The following is a 20103-nucleotide window of genomic DNA, read 5'->3' as shown; positions in this document are numbered from 1 at the left end:
AAAATAGGTACACTAATGCACTGTTGGTAGAATTGTGGACTAGTTCAAACATTCTAGAGAGTAATTTGGAATTATTTCCAAAGCACTATATAAAGCTGTGCATACCTTTTTACCCAGCAATACCACTACTATTTCTGAATCTCAAAGAGATCAAAGAAAAAGGAAAAGGACCTCTACATACAAAAATATTTATAGTGGCTCTTGTGCAGGGGTAAAGAATTGAAAATTGAGAGGATGTCCATCAATCAAGGAGTGACTGAACAAGTTGAGATGGAATACTGTTGTGCTATGAGAAATGATGAGGAGAATCATTTTTAAAAACCTAGGAAGAATTACAGGAACTGATGCAAAGTGAGATGAGCAGAACCAGGAGAACAATGTACCCAGTAATAGCAATATTGTATGAGGATCAACTGTGCATGACAGCTATTTTCAGCAATACAATAATTCAAGACAATTCTAAAGGACTTATGATGGAAAATGTTATCCATCTCCAGTGAAAAAATGGATGGTATCTGATTGCAGATTAAAGTGAAGCATACTTTTAATTTTTTTCTTTATTTTTCTGGAGTGGGATTGTCTGTGTTTTATTTTGCAACATGGCTAACATGGAAATGTTTTGCATGATTGCACATGTATAATTTATATCAAATTGACTATCTTCTCAAAGAGGGGAGAAGGGGAGGGAGGGAGAGCATTTGGAATTCAAAATTTTAAGAAAACAAATCTTAAAAAATATTTTATATGTAATTCAGAAAAAAATAACATTAATTCTTTTTAAAATGAAATGAAAGGGAAAAAAACCTTTCATAACCTGACCTCTTCCTACCTTTTAAGACTTTTTATACCCTCCATATACTCTGTGATCCAGTGACACTGGCTTCCTTGTTATTCATCACACACTCCATCTATGAACTCCAGGCATTTTCCCTTGCTATCCCCTATACTTGGAATTCTTCATGTTCATCTCTGCTTCCTCATTTCCTTCAAGTCTCTGCTAAAGTCATATCTTCTGCAAAAAGGCTTAACCAGCAAAGAATTAGAAATTGAGGGGATGCCCATCAGTTGGGGAAAGGCTGAACAAGTTGTAGTGTATGAATGTAATGGAATTTTATTGTGCTATAAGAAATGATGAACAAGTAGACTCCAGAAAAACCTGGAAAGACTTATATGAGCTGATGCTGAGTGAAGTAAGTAGAACCAAGAAAACATAGTACATAGTAACAGTCACATTATGCAGTGACTAACTTTGATAGACATCTCTTCTTAGCAATGCAAGGATCCAAGATAACTCCAAAAGATTCATGATGCAAAATGTTGTCGACCTCCAGAAAAAGAACTATGGAGTCTGAATGCAGATTGAAGAATATTATTTGCCCTCTCTATTTTTTTATTTCTTCTTTCTCGTGGTTCCTCCCATTGGTTCTAATTCTTCTTTATAACATGACTAATGTGAAAATAGGTTTAATATGAATGTATAAGTTGAGCCTACATCAGTTTACATGCCCTGTTGGGGTAGGGGAGGGGAGAGATGGGGAGAAAATTTTGAACTCAAAATCTTATGGAAGTGAATGTTGAAAATTAAAAATAAATAAATACATTTATATGTGTGTATATTTCTATATATATATACATATATATTATTACCCTTTGTTTTTATATCACTTATAATTTCCACTTCATCCTTTCCCTAGCCTGTCCCAGATAACTATCCATTTTAGGAAAAAACAAAAAAGAGGAAGGAAAAAAATTCTCCAGAAATAAACCAACATATTAAAAAAAAGAAAGAAAAAAAGCTTAACTAAGCCCCTTTAATCTTAGTGCTTTTCCTCTGAAACTACACCCAATTTATCCTGTAAATAGTTTATTTTTTACATAGTTATATGCATATTGTCTCCCCCATTAGACTGTGAACTTTTTGAAAGAAAAGATTGTTTTATTTTATTTTCACTTTTTGGTTTTGTTTTTGCCTTTCTTTCTATCCTAAGCTCTTAGCACAGTGCCTGGCACATATCGGCACTTAATAAATGCTAGTTGGCTGATTATTCATTTTTCCAAACCTTTCTACTTCTGTCATTGAGCTCCTATTCTGATCTCATCCAAATACTCCTATAATCTATGTCATATAATTTTTCATTTAATTAAATGTTTTCCTATATTATTATGTTTTCTTGTGATCCATGTACCTTGTATCTCTATTTAGGTTTCTTCAGGTCAGAGATTGTTTCACACTTCTGTATTTTGCACAGCATCTAGACACTGTCAAGCAGGGAGTTTGTAGAGATGTGTGACTTCTTGTGTATGTCTAGGGAACTTCTTGGTGTAGAAACTCCTTCCCTCCACTCAAACACATTGGCAACCGCGTGAATGTCGATGACTTGTTTGTAACTTACAGTCATAGAAAGTTCTCTGGGGTAATAAGAGGGATAAAATGACTTCCCCTAGGCTATACAACTAGTACATATCAGAAGCAGGACTTGACCTTTGATATCTGTCACTAAAATACTGGTCTTCTCTCCACTATTCCAAGCTGTCTCTCAAGAACAATAAATACCTATTGTTTAAGCAAAAATTCAGAGTTACTTTGATTTTTTTTTTCAATTGGGTGGTTGTTTTGTTACTTATGTTGCCTTAGGTCATACCTCCTAGAATCATTTCTATAAATTCTCATTAAATTTTTTTTACAAATACATTTCATTTCATGTGGTAAGATGATTAGAATAATGGCCACAAAGGATGATTTTTACTCTTATTTTTAAAAAAGGAAAATAGAGGGGAACACATATGCAAAAATCCAAGATATCCAGGATGTCCCAAAAGTTTTAGTTTAATATTAAATAAAACTTAAAGTCTTGGGAGGCAGAGCCAAGATGGCAGAGTAAAGGCAGAGACTCACCTGAGCTCTCCTCCATACCCCTCCAAATCCCTTAAAACAATGACTCTAAACAAATTATAGAGCAGCAGAACCCACAAAAAGATGGAGTGAAACAATTTTCCAGCCCAAAACAACTTAGAAGATCAGCAGGAAAGATCTGTTGTTCCAGGATGAGAGAGGAGCCCAGTCCATTACGGAGCATACCATCACAGGTTAGGCCCAAGCAAACCTTGAGCAAGCCTTAGAAACCACTGAATCAACAGTGGCAGAAGTGGCTATTTCCAGACCTCTCAGCCCACAGACAGTAAAGGGATCAGACAATGGATCAGAAGGAGATTTACAAGGGTCCCTTTGCTAGCACCAGGGCCAGACTCTGTCGCATTATTTATACTTAGATCTGGGTTGCAGTCCTGGGTCTTAGTCTCAGTGCAAGGAGGAGCACTAGCACAGCAGAGCTTGGTGCTGTGATCAGGGACCCTGATCACAGTGCCAGGGTTAAAAACAGTGCTTGTGTTATGCATAGTAAGGAGAGTAGTAAACACACCTATCCCTAGATCATACCACCTTGGAAGAGCCAAAAACTTACACATCCCCATAATTATCTCTGAAAACAGCTGCATAAAAAACCTGAAGCTTGGAACAGTGCCCCATCCACTTGGGAAGCAGAGCCCCATTTTGGCATAGAGTTAAAAGTCAAGAAATAGACTGGAAAATGAGCAAACAACAGAAAAAATTCTGACCATAGTTACTTTGTTTATAAGGAAGGTCAAAACACACTCAGAAGAGGACAACAAAGTCAAAATTTCTTCATCTAAAGTTGCAAAGAAAAATATGAATTGGTCTCGGGCCACGGAAGAGCTCAAAAAGGATTTTAAAAATCAAGTAAGAGAGGTAGAGGCAAAATTGGGAAAAGAAATGAGAGTGATGCAAGAAAACTCTGAAAAAAAGAGTCAACAGCTTGGTAAAGGAGGCACAAAAATACTGAAGAAAATAACACCTTAACAAAGAGACTAGGCCACATGGTTAAAAAAAAAAAAGGCACAAAAACCCAATCAAAAGAAGAATACTGTGAAAAGCAGAATTGGCCAAATGGAAAAAGATATACAAAAATTCACTGATGAGAACTCCTTAAAAAGTAGAATTAGACAAATGAAAAAAGGACAAAAGCTCAATGAAGAAAATAATTCCTTAAAAGTTAGAATTGGGCAAGTAAAAGTTAATGACTTTGTGAGACATGAAGAAACAATCAAATAAAATCAAAAGAATGAAAAAAATAGAAAAAAATGTGAAATATCTCAACTGGAAAAACAATTGACCTGGAAAATAGATGTAGGAAAGATAATTTAAGAATTACTGGACTACCTAAAAGTCAGAATCAAAAAAAGATCCTAGACATCATCTTTCAAGAAATTATCAAGGAAAACTGCCCTGATATTTTAGAACCAGAGGGTAAAATAGAAATTGAAAGAATCCACCAATCACCTCCTAAAAGAGATCCCAAAATGGAAACTCCCAGGAATATTATAGCTAAATTACACAGCTCCCATACTGCAAGCAGTCAAAATGAATGATATTTGGGAGGGCAAAAGAGCTAGGATTACAACCAAGAATCACCTACCCAGCAAAACCAATGTAATCCTTCAGGGGGAAAAGATGGAAATTCAATGAAATAGAGGATTTTCAAGCATTCCTGATGAAAAGACCAGAGCTGAATAGAAAATCTGACTTTCAAATACAAGGTGCAGAAGAAGCATAAAATAGGAAATAGGAAAGATAAATCATAAGGAGTTTGACAAGGTTAAAGTGTTTATATTACTACATGGGAAAATGCTATGTATAACTCCTAAAACTTTTCTCATCATTGGGGCAGTTAGAAGAAGTATACATAAACAGAAAGCAGAGATATGTGTTGAATTTTATGGTACAATTATCTAAAAAAAATAAAATTAAAGGATGAGAAAGAAGAATGCACTGGGAGAAGGAAGAGGGGAGAGATAAAATGGGACAAATTATCTGACATAAAAAAGGCCTGAAAGAGATTTGACAGTGGAGGAGAAAATGGAGGAATTGGGGAGGGGAGTACATAAACCTTACTCTCATCAGAATTGGTTCAAAGAGGGAATGATATACACACTCAGTTCGGTATAGAAATCTATCTTCCCATATAGGAATGTAGGAAAAGAAGAGGATAAGAGAAGGAGGGAGCTGATAAAAAGGAGGGCAGTTTGGGGGATGTAAAAGTCAGAAGCAAAACACTTTTGACAATGGACAGGGTAAAAAGAGAGAGCAAAGTAGGATGAACATGGGGGAAATAGAATGGAGGGAAATATATAGTTGGTAATGATTGTTGTGAAAAAAAATTTTACAGGGAATTTTTCTGATAAAGACTTCTTTTCTCAAACATATAGAAAAATGAGTCAAATGTATAGCAATAAGAACCATTCCTCAATTGATAAATGGCCAAAGGATATAAACAGGCAGCTTTTGGACAAAGTAATCAAAGTTATCTATAGTCATATGAAAAAATGCTCTAAATCAGTCTTGATGAGAGAAATAAAAATTAAAACAACTCTGAACTACCACCTCACACCTCTCAGCTTGGCTAATGTGACAGAAAAGGAAAATGACAAATGTGGGATGGGATGTGGGAAAATTAAAATACTAATGCACTATTTGTGAAGTTGTATACTGATTCAACCATTCTGGAGAGCAATTTGGAACTATGCCCAAAGGGCTATAAAACCATGTATACTCTGAAAAGCTATTCATAACTGAAAATGGTAGAGCTATATTAATATTATAAATCCTTTTCCTTGACATACAAGAGAGAAGGCTGCTAGGAAAGAACATATGTACCGTACCATGACAAGTGGTAAGAGGTAGAAATGGAAATGGTAAGTCCTTCTTGACAATCATAGAAAATATTCTGGCCATTTATTTAAATCAAAATATGTATTCCAGTCTTAAATATATGAAAAGGTAATTGCCCATTGGCAAAAATACTTGTTCTATAGAGTCATCTTGGGAAATCTGGAGCATATTTTTGTTATAAAAAACTAACAGCATCAGAAGTTCCAAAACTTTTTGGTTTATTTTAATAAATGCTTATTGAATTGCATTGAACTAGACCAAAGATGTCAATCCATACCATGCATTATGCTAGGTTCTAGGCACACAAAAATACCCAAAAATGAAACAGTTCTTGCCCTCAGAAAGATTACATTCTATCAGGGTAAATGTGTGTGTACACATACATATAGATAGATAGATAGATATAGATATAATGCATATGTGTATACATATATATGTATGTGTCTGTGTATATTATATATGTATAAAAAGTAAATACAAATTTGGCTTGGGGTAATGCAGAAGCTGATGGAACCAGGAGAGAAAGCATGCAGAAAGTGGTATTTGAGCCAATATCCTAAAAAGGCAGAGGTAAGGAATGAGTGGTGAGACATGGGGAAGAGTCAGTGCTAAGTCCACAAGTCATTTGTTTCCTCTCACCCCACCACAGTTCTATTTGCTTTGTAAACAGCCTAGGCTTCACTTAACATGAAACGTGACACTGATTTTGCTGAAACATTTAGTCAATATCTTTTCATTCTTAAATTAAATATAAATATTTCAATACTTTGATGGATGGATCAAGTATATCACCAATGGAGTTACTGACATTCCTCATCCTGTGAAATTGCATTCCACCCACACCTCATTCTATACAAATTTGGTCCATCTCCTCCTATAAACTCTCCACAGTGGTTCCACCCAATATGCTAAGGGCCTTCTTCCAAATCCTTTCACAGTATATGAATACCAATAGAACATGAAAACTGCCCATTGGCCATCCCATGCTCTTATTATGGAATCAGATCATGCTATTTTTTCTGGCCATACATATCATAGGATCGTAGCTCTACAGTTGAAAAAGACCACAAAGGCCATCTAGTTTGACTGCCTCAATTTACAGAAACAGAACATGCCTAGTGAGGTTAAATGACTTGTCCAAGGTCATACAGGCAGGAAATATCAAATGGAGAATTTGAACTCAGGTCTTCTGACTTGACAGCCAGTGCCTAATCCACCATATATCTCTCATATAGTTTATGTCACTCGTCCTGAGTAATTCATCATTAGTAATATGTGAAAGTCTGCTCACACACCATGCACCTTTCCACTGTCTGTGGGTGATGAACAATTTTCAATTTTTAACAACTCAGGAAGATGCATAATCATACAGAAAATATTAGTGTGTGTGTGTGTATCCCTTTGTTTCAGGGAGAAAATTGGGGTCATTAAGAGCACTTTGTAATTTTCCAAAGATATTCCAGCCCACTCTTCCCCTGCTGTTCAATTCTAGGCCCAGTTCATTATTCATCTACAGAATCTAAGATACACATACTAATAAAACAGCTCCACATGATGAGGCAAAGCAAGAGAGTGGACAGACCACTGGCTCCAGAGTCCATTATATAGTTTGGTTTTTTCCCTCTTACTTTCCTTGTTTTTGTAAGTATAATTGGAATCAATTATTTTCCTTGTTTTGATGAGAATTTCGTCTTCCACCAAATCCTACCTCTGACAATACCTGTCTCATCTTGGACAAGTCCCTTAATGTTCTTAGACCTCAGTTTCTTCAGCTGTAAATTGAAGAAATTGAGCTAGATGACATCTAAGGTGCCTCCAAGTTCTAGATTTAAAATCCTATGATCTAAATACATATCATAGTCTCAAGAAGAGTCATTCATCATCTATTTTATTTTTCCTATTTAGCTAGGTCTAACTCTTTTCAGTGATTAGCTAGGTCTAACTCTCATTCAGAGATGGTACAGTGTTTCCCAAGCTTGATGCAGTAATTATAATGTCAGCTTTCATACCCAGACTTAACCACAAATTCTGTCAATTTAATTATTCTATAGTACCAACTCTAGAATTTCTTGCGCTCCTAAACTGTGAATACTGGTCTCCAAGTCACATTAACTATCTGATTTCACTCCTGCTCCAGAGCTGCCTATCAATGCTCATGAAAGTTATAAAATCAAACTGATTTACCCTAGCACAACTTCATAGCTCATAAGCTCCACTGAACCCCTTAGGCATTCAGTAGTCCTTCTAGTCAATCCTCATGGCCTCACCTCTTTCATACCTACAGCTACTGCTTCAAACTTGTTCTTCTCTTCTCAACACTGGCCATATCCATGACTCTACACTTACAGTGGATGACTCGGTCTCCTACTTTATTATAGAGAAGATTGAGATTATCCAACGAACTTCCTCAGGTCTCCTCCATCACTACAATCTTCTCAGAATCATCACCCTCTCAGAACCACAGAATGAGTTAGAGTTGTCATAGAATCAAAGATTTACAGCTGGAAGAGACCACAGAGACTGTCTATCTGAATATAAATCCATACATATCCCTCTACAACATAGTCAAAAATGGATTGTCCATATTTTGCTTGAAAAAACTTCGTACCACTTTTGAAGAATCTACATGCTAGAAAAATGTGTCATTATATCCAATATCTAAACATGCCTCTTTTAATTTTGACCCATTGTTCCTAAATCTGTGCTCTGGAGCCAAGCACAAAGCTAATTCTCCTCACAAGTAGCAGACCTCGCAATACTTCTGAGACAATTTTCAGCTACCCTCCTTGTCTTTTCTTCTGTCAGCTAAGTCTCCCCATTCCTTTGCCTGATCCTCCTTCTTTTGGGTCATGAAAGACTACTACTCACAAAGGCTGATCCTTCTATCTATTGTCTTTAATTCATCCTCTCCTGCTTCTGCCAGCACTAATCTCTAACAGTTATCCTAAGCTTAAATTTACTAATGTGAAAAAAGAATAGTAACAGTCATAGGTTCTACCTCATAGGGCTATTGTGGGGATAAAATGAGATATGTGTGAAGCACTTTGCATTTTACCTGAACCCTGGGATATAGAAGAGGTAAGTGGAATGCAATCACCCTCAATTCAACAAAAGGTAAGGCCCCTTCCAGTTCTAGATCCATGATCTTGTAAATATAAAAATTGATACCTCTCTGGGAGGAACAAGTTAGAGAAACCTCACAGCTTCTGAGTGGAAAGCCCCTTTGCTGCCAATTGGGTGATTTCTCATTGTTTATCTCTATTGTTAAACAACCCCACAATCTACACTTACATTTTGAAAGACAAGATATATGAATAAAGAGAAGGACAACAAAAGGTTAGTTCTGGGAAAGATAGTGGTACTGCTGTTTATTCTGTATGAGTGTCTACTCCCAATGATTGATACCAACCTCTGAGGCAAAAAGTCAAAAGAAAATGACACTTAAAAAAGGACAAGATATAGGTGATTTCATAATTTACTGTCCAATGTTCTAAATTGTTGAAATATTGTTATTGTTCTTAAAAAACTGCTGATTTTCTCCAAAATCTATAAGTAGGCCACTCAGTATGATGGCCTGTTTCTCACCCAAAATTTTACCTTCTCAATCATTGTTATAGTCCTGATCTGTCAGAAACCTCTGACTCTGTATTATGACAAAAGACAAATTGCCTGCAAATTCCAGGAAAAGTGAAAGTTAGACCAATTGTCATAAAGCTCAGAATATCAGCATGTGTGTAAATTGGAAACTAAACACTTAGATTTCTGAGAAAGGAAGCCATTAGCTTAGAATTAAACCAGACACTCATAAGAAATCAACTGCTATTAACTTTCATTAGCTAACATTTGCCTCCTCAATGAAAAGTAAAGAAAGATATGACACAATAGCAGGAGAAGGAGAAAAAAAAGAGGAAAGAGAAAAACTGAGAAGGAATCAGAAAGTGGCAAGTAGGTATTAATTACAGTGCTATCATTGGTCATTTGCATCTTTGAAATCTAAGAGGGAATAGTTTGTTTTTTTTAATCCATTTTGTTTTGGCCAATGTCAATGCTACTTTTAAATGTCTATATCCCACATAGAACCATGTGATAGATTAGTGTGTTTCTGATGGAAAATATCATATTTTTTCTGTTCTACCTTTGCTGTTGCTTTTTGTACAATGTCTTTAAAATTAAATAGATTTGCTTCTTTTTATCTCTTTGCACAATTTTCTTTACATCCTCATTTTCACTCTCTGATGATGAGAAATCTGGAGAACATGATGACAATGAAAATGGAGGAAAAATGATTGGATAAACCAGACATGTAAATCAGAAGATGAGATCAGAAAGCATTTAAGAGATACCACATTCTGATGTTCAAAGTCTTCTCCTGACTATATTCTTTTTCTGAGTATTATTTGTTGATAACATGGGATAGGGTCTTAACCATAACAACAAGTTGTCTCCACCCATTTTCTTTAAAGTTTCTTTTTTTTTGAAAGTCATAACCCCATTTGCTTGCAAACCCAGGATGCACCTATCAGAGGATGATACAACAGTTTGCCCTAATGCACATGGTTGGCAACATTTCTTCCATTAAAATTCTACTCCACCATCTCATTGTTATGTGGAGGGGTCCTAAACATCTTCAATGTTATGTCAAAGAAACCTAAGTCCCAGCAAGCTTTGCCAAGCTGGAAAGTCTTTGATTATGGGCCTGGTGATTGACAACATGCCTGTCATTCAAGAATCAGTCAAGCTATGTTTAGAGATTAACTGGAAATCAGTGGATTTTTTCAACAATAGCAAAGACCTGCTACTAAATGACAGAGGAATTAAGAGGAATTATAGTCAACATTGATGAAGTGAGTACCCACTCCAATGAAATCACAGATCACTGTAGGATGTCACATTTATTAAGTATTTACTCTGAATAAAACCTGACCTAAATTCAACAAACCAGGGGGAAAAAAACAACATTCCTATATTCCTCTAACTCCTCTAAGAAGCTCCCTGAGGGTAAGAATTATTTCATTTTTCAGCTTTGTATTTCCAGTCTAACATGGCACCTTGAACACATTGGGCCCTCAAATGTTTATTGTAACACTGGCTCTAATTTATATTATATACCAGACTCCTCTCTCAGAGATTAGAGAACCAGGATGGTTTTCTTGGAAAATCAATCATAAGGAAAGCTGGTCTTGAAAGAATTATGATTCATTTTAAGAGGGTTCATTTCATTCTGGAATGGACAGATGAGTGTAATGTTCTATCCTACTGCCATGGACATAGGAGGAGTAGTCAGAGAAGAAAGCAGAAAAATGAAGAACTCTTTGAAAAATCAAAATACTTGACAAAAAAATTACTCTGAATGATTAATTGTACTCTCATCTATAGCTTTATGTAGCAGGATGGCTGGGACTAAATGACCCTGAGTTCCCTTCCAACTGACATTTTTTAATTCTAATCTTCATATTTTAATTTTTAACTGTTGAAGACTATAATATGAGACAAAAATCTATAAAATGCCACAGATAATAGCTCATGATCAGTAGAGAAAGTAAATGAGTACTTCTACAAAAGAAAAAAAAGGTACTCCTTCCTTACTTTCTCTATTTCTGTCTCTCTGTGTGTCATATATATATATATATATATATACACACATATATAATGTACATTTATATACAATTGTACATAAAAATTGTGCAGATAAATACATATGTGTGTTGTATGTATGTATGCATGTATGTATATATGTATGTATGTGGTGTCTGTATATATGTATGTGGTGTCCCAAGAGTTTTAGTGCACTTTTAAGCATTAAACTGCACTGAAACTTTTCAGACACTCTGTATATGTGTGTGCATGCATGTGTGTGTGTTTGTGTACAGTTATATGTTGGCAAATGTATATCGTGTTCTTAAAATCAAAGAATCTCAGTGTTGGAAGGCAAGTTGGAAGTCATGCAGTTAATTCCACCCTGGTATATAGCCTTTAGAAGCTCACACAGAATAATTTTATTTCCAGCTACTTGCCAATCAATCATGGAGTCAATCCCATCAGTGGCCCTTGCACTTTCAGCTTCAGAGAAATGGGGAGACCCAACTTGAAAAAAAATTAATTAAAGAAAGTGTGAACTCAGTCCTGATAAGAAAAAAGAAGGCACATTTTTAGAACAAGTTGTAAGTTTTTTTGGTCTAAGACATATTTATAAACATATAAGACATGTTAATAAACAAAAACCTATCTTAAATCCTGATATTCTACTGTTTCTATTTGACTATGAATCATGAAGCACCACAATCCCCAAGGAATTATAGTTGCAGGTCACCCAAGGAGCAAAGGAAAGACATGGAGTCAACATAAATAGACTGAAACATATTACTAGCAATGTCTTACACACAGGGAATACATAGAATAAAAGATACCATCCAAGAGGTGCATTCCAAGAAAAGAAGTAGCAGGAGTAGGAGGAATAATAGATAGTGAACTGGTATATAGTTCTGGGAGCCACATAATGTTAATACACCTAAAAGAAGGCACATTGGGTGCCTTGAGTTCTCCCTGTTGAAGAAAGGATATGAATGAGTTTCCCCGAGTAAGAATGTGGATCATTTACACCATTTGAGACAGAGTTTACATTGGTCAGATCTCAAATCCGTTGAAGGTGTTTTGATGGTTATAGATTTCAAAGTTTTTCATAGCCACATGGCAGTTTCTGGACCACAACTCCTGGAAGAAACTTAATGAGGACCCTCCAGCCCTCTCCCTATTACTTGATCTGAAAATAATTGCTTTCAGTACTCATGCAGCTATAGTAAGCTAGTATTATCTCGTTAATTCTCTCTTTTTTGTTTTGTTAATGTATGTTTAAAGGGATACAGTTTTTCTCTTGAAGACTACTTTAGCTGTGTTACAGAAATGATGTTATGTTATTTTCTCATTATCATTTTTTCACATAGTCATTAGTTTTTACTATGATTTGTCTTTTGACTTATTCATTATTTAGGATTTAATCACAAAGTCTCCCTTTGGATTCTGTGTCTTTTGTTTATGCTCCTTGTACTGGTTATGATTTTTATTGTGTTGTGATCTATGAGGGATGTATTTCTGATTTTCACATATGTTTGCAATATCTCTGCACCTACTACACAGGTAATTTTTGCAAATGTTCTACATGGTGCTGAGAAATATGCATATTCTTTAGCAGTCGTTATTTGGAAGAAGGCATCAGTCTTTTAGCTCTAGTTTCCCTAGCAATTTGTTCAGTTTTATATTTTCCCTTCTTCATCTTTTTGTTAGACTTATACAAAATGTAGAGAAAAACATTGAATTTCCTGCCATTATTGTGTTACTGTCTATATCTTCTTATAGTACAGTTATTTTTTTTCTTATGAATTTAGGTATAAGGGATTTTGGAGCATATAAGTTTAATACAGATATTAGATTGTTGTCTATAATTTCTTTCAACATAATGTAGTTTTTTTCTTCTCTTTTCATGTTATGTACGTTTGTTTTCATTTTGTCTGGTATCATGACTACAGCTCCTGCCTTTGCTTTTGGGTATTCACCTGATGCATAATTTTAAAAAAATTTCCAGCCTCTCATTTGTTATTCTGTGTATATCTTTCTTTTCTTTTTTTTGGTAAGGCAATTGGGGTTAAGTGACTTGCCCAGAGTCACACAGCTAATTAGTGTTATGTGTCTGAGGCCAGATTTGAACTCAGGTCCTCCTGACTCCAGGACCAGTGCTCTATCCACTGTGCCGCCTAGCTGCCCCATATCTTTCTTTTTTAAGTGTGTTTCTTGTAAGCAACAGTGTGCAGAATTTTGTTTTCTTATCCAATATGTCACTCTTTTTAGTTTCATTGGATTATTTAATCCATTTTTATTTAAAGTTATGAGAGTTAGGTTTACATTTTTCTCAATTGTTTCTAATATTAGTTTTTTCTCCAAATTAAAATTTCCTTTTTTCTCCTGTAACTCTATGTATCTTCTTTCTCTCTCTCTCTTCCTCTGTAACTTTCTTCAGTTATTTTAATGCAAACTATTTTAAAGCAACTTTATGGCTAACGTTACCTCAGAAGTTAATAATAATTTAGGCCATCCTTTGCTATAGACAAAAGTAAAGAGGTAATGCAAAAATACCTTCACATTCAGATGCTTCTGTATTATTTTCTTCATGTCTGGACCATAAATGGTTGAATTTTGACTTCCTCACTGAACTTGTTAGTGGTCCTTTTTCAGGTACTCCAGAACGGAAGCTCTGTGAGTGGGATACAGAGATCTCAAATTGCTTGATCATCTCCTCATCACTGTCAGAAGATGTGGACAGTTCTTCATCTTCTCCATAACTGTTAACTGGGAGAAAGGAAGAAAGGAAGAAAGAAAAAACTTGTGAGAACCAATAGCTGAATATTCCAGACAATACTGTATATGTATGGATCATTAATTCAATTTTAGAAACTAGCAGAAGTTTTAAATATGCAGATGCTATATTTGAATGGAAGTAGTTCTAACTTTGGAAGCTTTATCTCACACCACTCTTTTTCACAAACTCCAGACAAATCAACATTGGGGTCAGAGGGGTTTAGATTTAGAACTGCAAGTCCATCTAAACCATCTCTTTTCATTTTACAGGTTAGGAAGCTGTTACTAAGAGAGGTGAAGTTATTTTCCCAAGGCTATACAGGCAGTAAGTGGCAAAGCAAGGATTTAAAACCAGATCTGATACAAAATCCAGTGTTCCTTCCTTTCCATTCCCTGCTTTTCCATCTCCCTGAAGTTTGCTTATTCCTTTCTTTACATACTGAGCTTCTCTACCTCCCCATCTTTGTCTGTTAAAATCCTACCCATTCTTCAAGATCCAATTCAACTACAACCTCCTTCATGAAGCCTTCTTAAATGTTCCATTTGTAAATTCTCTCTGCTTCTCACTCCCATAGCACACTATATGTACCTCTGTTATATAAATGGTTTATTTTATTGTGTACTAAACATATATACATATGTGCACATGTATATACCATCACCATGCCTAGACAACACATTTTTTAACAGCACAAAACACTTTGCACCTTACATATGCATCAATGTATTAAGACCTTGTCATCTAATTGGTAGAGAATCCCTCCACTAGCGAAGATCTTAGTTTGTTTTTCATTTTGTCTTAGAGAAACACTAAGCAGCTTGTCCATGGTCACATGAGCTGCAAATTTAAGAAGTAAGGTTTGAACCCAAGTCTTCCTGACCTCAAACCCAGTATGCCACATTGCCTTTCTTAAACATAATAGATGTTAATAAATATTTGTTGAATTTAATATTTTTGTATCTCCCCACTGCTTTATTTTTAGCAAATAGTAAATGGCAGTGGTTGTTGAATCAACTTGGCTGCATTATTTCTTTCTATGCATTTGTAAAAACATAATTTAAGTTTAAAATTTTTTGAACTCTTGTATTAAATCACAAATTTATGGACTGGTAGATAACTTGGAAAAGAAAGACCTGAATTCAAATTCAGTCTCAGACACTTAGTACCTGTGTGATTCTAGGAAAGTCACTTAATTTCTGTTTACCTCAGTTTCCTCATCTGAAAAATGAGGATAATAATAGTACCTACCTCATAGAAGAATAATTTATTCAATAATAACTACATTGTAAAAACAAACCATTTTGAAAGACTTAAGAACTCTGATCAATGTAATGACTAACTGTGATTCCAGAGGACTAATTATAAAGCATGATACCTACCTCCTAATAGAGGGGCAATTATCGCAAGTTGGAGAATGAAATGTATTTTTTTTTGGATATAGCCAATTCATGAGTATGTTTTGCTTGATTATGAACATTTGGCACAATGATTTTGTTTTTCTTTTTTCCCCTGGAGAGAGGTAAGAAAAAAGAGAAAATTGATTTTTGTTCATTTAAAAAACAAATTTAATTTTTATAGAAAAATAAATTGCACCTACTTTAAAAAATATATAAAAGACAGAGCTGGAAGGGACCTCTGGAATTATCAAGTCATACCTTTATTTTATAGATGAAGAAACTGAGTTCTAAGGAGATTAAATGTCATTCCCAAGGTTACACAAGTATGTAACAGCAATATCAAACTCTTATATCCAGCACAGGAGTGGAGACTGAATACTTTATTTTCAGTAGTAGTAGTAGTAGTAGTAGTAGTAGTAGTAGTAGTAGTAGTAGTAATAGTAGTAGCAGCAGCAGCAGCAGTAATAGCAGTAGTAGTAGTAGTAGTAGTAGTAGTAGTAGTAGTAGCAGTAGTAATAGCTAACATTTATATAGTATTTACTATGTGCCAGGAAGGGGCTAAGCACTTTACAATTATTATCTCATTTGATCTTCACAATAACCCTAAGAGGTAGATGCCTATTATTATCCTCATTTAACAGTTGTGGGAAAAGAGGTAAATAGAGGTTGTGACTTGCCCAGTTTCCCACAATTACTAAGTGTCTGAAGCTAAATTTGAATTTAGGTCTTCCTGACTCTAGGCTGGGTGCTCAATCCACTGTGCTCACCTAGCTGCACCAAGTATAGTATGAAATAATCATAACCTTTTTATACAGTTTTCCTCAATTGGACTATTCTCCTTCTCTAACTTGAAGCTTTTGAATACTTGTAAAAGCTTATGTGCACCATTTACTTTTCTCTAACCACTCATGTTAACAGAGGAAGACAACACCCCTAGCCTTTGAGAACCAGAATCTTCTTTCCTGGAACAGTTATCCAATAGTTTCTTTATTCTTAGAGGGCTGAAGAAGTCATCCCCTGCTTACTTGAATTAAATAATCACATCCTCCCTTCCAATGCACATACTTGAATGAAATTAATTATGGAATGTGGCTAGTTTAAAAAATAAAAAATAGAAAGCAAAGACTGTATATACACATAACATTGTGGCTTTACCACACTTTGGAAAATGTGTATAAAATTGTCATAGTTAGAAGCTTTCATAAAGCCTCACTTCAAAGGTCTTATTCTTTTTCCCTTCAGAAGTTTTCAGCTCAGTATTTAAGGACCACTCCATTTGCCAAAAAATCTGTAATGATGTCCTAAAAAAGAGTATTCTGTGATCTACAGTAAAATATAGATGACTGCTAGCCCCTTTCCTTTACCTTGTCAGGTTTACTTGCTAATCCAAATGAATTTCTAATTAGTGGAATTTCAAGTCAACTATAAAGAAAAAGTATCCTGTGGTATATAGTAGAATGGCTGTGCTCAAATCAGAATAAAATGTTATTAGGAAATGTTTAATGAAACAAATATACAATATAATAGATATTGTTAATTTGGGGGTGGGGGTTAAGTCAGTATGTGTACAATATTGAAAGTCATCATTGGAGTCCCAAAGACCTGGTTCAGTCTCTGGCTCGGATACATACTAGCATCTGACCTTGGACAAGTCACTTGACTTTTTGGTGTCCGAGGTAGCCCTCTACACCTATGGGGTAGTTGTTGACTGTATGTCAACTATATGTCAGAGGAAGGAGATTCTACATGATAGAATTTGTCAAATCTCTTATTGAAATCCAGGTACACTGTTTCTATAGAATTCCTCTTATTTACCAACAAGTAATCCTGTTGTTAAATTTTAAATGATAAAGATGATAATGATGATGATATGAATGGAATCAACATACCTGAATCTTAATACCCAACTGTCTTCTCTTTCTAGATCCTCACAAAGCATCCCTCTAATAACAATTCTAGAATTTTTCTAGGAATCAAAGTCAAGTTCACCACCTTATAGTCTTAATAATCCATCTTCTCTCTTTTTCCTCACAATCAAGACAATATTTGCCTGTTTACAGCCTTAAGAATTTTCTTCAAGATTTCTCAAATATCAAAATTATGACTGTTGTTAAATATTCCAGACATACTATATTACATTTTACTGATTACAACACTAAACTGCTCACAATGCTTAGTCTTCAAAGCCTCTAAGTCACATTCGATATTTGTCAGCTCAGGTACCATAAATGTTTAATGTCTTTAACTTAAAGATTTTAAGGGAATATTATTCAACAAACTTGGAAACTATAAATAGCAGCAAGATTCAAATGTGGCTTTCTGGTAAGTCACAGTAATAACCATAAGTATTGCTGAGTGCTTCCCTAGTCAAATACATATGTTTTCTTTAGTACCAGCAATATACTAAGTGCCCTCAGTCAGAGTCATAACTAGCAATTTTAGTGCCCAGGGCAAGCAACACAAAATGTGCTTGAGAAAAGCAGCACAAAATATACCCTCATATTACCTCTATAATTCATGAGGTAGCTAGGCAACTCAGTCAGTAATGCACTAGACCTAGAATCAGGAAGCCTTGAGTTCAAATTCTGCCTCAGATATTTACTGGCTGTGTGACACTAGGCAAATCATTTAAATTTTGCCTCTGTTTTCCCATCTACATCCTAAGGCAGTTATGGGGTTAAAAAGAGATATTTGTAAAGCATCTTTCACATCTAAAAATACTATACAAATGCAATAAATGCTAGTTAGTTATGATGTGAAAATAGTATTAGAAGCTATTAAGATAAATTTAGTTAAACAGTCAGGAAAGCATCAAACTCTACATTCTATGAGAAAGTTAAACACCAACCTCACTGGAGTAACACAGAGAAATAGAAAACCATGAGGTCACTGCTAGAGAGATGATCTTGAGAAGAAGCACAGCAGGAATAGACAGGGAGTCATTCATCTGGGGCTCAGCCTCTGAGTCAGGGAAGGGCAACTCCTAATCTTAATAAATTATTCTTATTAACTAGGTGATAAGTTAAGTTGGTCCTGTGCTATTAAAGAAGTGCAAGGGCAACAAAGGTAGGAATTTTTTTTTTAATTCCAGTCTTCTAAAGCCATCATCTTAAACTTGTGTACTTTAAATTTCTGTGCCCTGGAACCAAGCTGTAATTGCTCCCACCACCCCTGTTCCCACCAGCATTGTCCATGGTGCTGAAGTATGGGCCAGCTCTCCACCTTAGAAAACCTCTTTCTTGATTGTTGAGTGACTGAATGTTAGGGCTAAAAGGAAACTCAAGTCCAGTACCTTCACTTTGTAGATAAGCAGGGAAGGGAAAGCTGAAGGAAATTAAGTGATGTGTTAAAAGTCACATCAAAAGTTAGTGGCAGACTTTGAGTTCTAATTTTTTTTGGTCATGGACCCTTTGGACAATCTGTTGAAACATAAACTCCTGCTCAGAATGTTTTTAAATTAAATATATAAGATTCTATTGGAAACCAATTTTATTGAAATAGATTTGCCAAAATATTTTGAAAACTAAATCCTCATTTAAGAACTAGACTAGACTGGACTAGAACCGAAGTCTCCTGGTTTCCAGTCCACTACTCATTTTGCATTTGAAGTCAGCAGGCCTAGGCATAAATTTTAACTCTGCTTTTAGTTACCTATATGATCTTGGGTACATCACTTAACCTCTCTGGCCTTCAGTTTATTTATTTCTAAAATTAAGGGGCTGGACTTTAGAATGATCACTAAGATTCCATCCTGCTCTAATTCCTATAATTCTATTATTGCTACAAAATCATATTACAACAAAATTCTTGAAATCTAGCCTTTTCAATATAATCGCTTTTCACCATGTTATGGAAATACTGACTTTGAATTACCATCATCGTCTCCTTAATGATTTATGATTTACTATCAAAAAGCATAAGGCAGGGTTAGAGAATCACCAATGTAACCCAAGAATAATTGTTGAAGTGAGAAAGGCAAATTGCTATAAATATCACTGAAAGACATAAGCCATAAAGAGAAATTAAGGAATTACAAATAGTGTTTAGCTATTTATTATTTCAAAGCCATGTTCCTCACTACTAACCTCTACTTATATATGCTCATATCTCAAATATATAAAGAACTTTGCCAAATCTAGAAGAATATGAGTCCTTCCCCAATTGATAAATGGTCAAAGGATATGAACAGGCAGTTTTCTAATAAAGAAATCAAAACAACTTATACTCATATGAAAAATGCTCTAAATCATTATTAATTACAGAAATGTAGATTAAAACAATCTTAAGATATCACTTTATACCTATCAGACTGGCTAAAATGATTGATGAGGAAAGTAACAAATGTTAGAGGGGATGTGGAAAAATTGGGACACTAATTCACTGTTGGTGGAATTGTGAACTGATTCAATTGTTTTGGAGAGCAATCTAGAATTAAGCCCAAAAAGTTATTAAACTGCCTATATACCCTTTAACCCAGCAATACCACAACTCCTTCTGTTTCCCAAGATGATTAGGGAAAATGAAATATATGTATGTTCTAAAATATTTACAGCAGCTTTCTTTATGGTGGCAAAGAACTGGAAACTGTGGGGATGCCCATCAAGTGGGGA

General features: G+C 35.1%; 1 protein-coding gene across 3 annotated transcripts in view; it reads right to left on the bottom strand.

The window, feature by feature from the left end:
- The window catches only part of SYT16 (synaptotagmin 16), a 127827-nt gene that overhangs the window by 49491 nt on the left and 58233 nt on the right, over positions 1–20103 (bottom strand). For 2 of the 3 annotated variants that reach the window (XM_027842914.1, XM_027842915.1), the window contains exon 2: positions 13874–14086. In XM_027842914.1, coding sequence (XP_027698715.1) covers positions 13874–14086 — 213 coding nt within the window. Of the gene's footprint in view, positions 1–7041; positions 7060–13846; positions 14087–20103 lie in introns of all 3 variants that reach the window. The other variant, XM_027842913.1, reaches the window with a different exon arrangement.

This window comes from Vombatus ursinus, unplaced genomic scaffold (genome assembly GCF_900497805.2).
Source record: "Vombatus ursinus unplaced genomic scaffold, bare-nosed wombat genome assembly UNPS02014893.1, whole genome shotgun sequence".
Taxonomy (NCBI): Eukaryota; Metazoa; Chordata; class Mammalia; order Diprotodontia; family Vombatidae; genus Vombatus; species Vombatus ursinus.
Note: the sequence above shows the minus strand (reverse complement) of the source record. Positions and strands in the feature narration are given on the sequence as shown.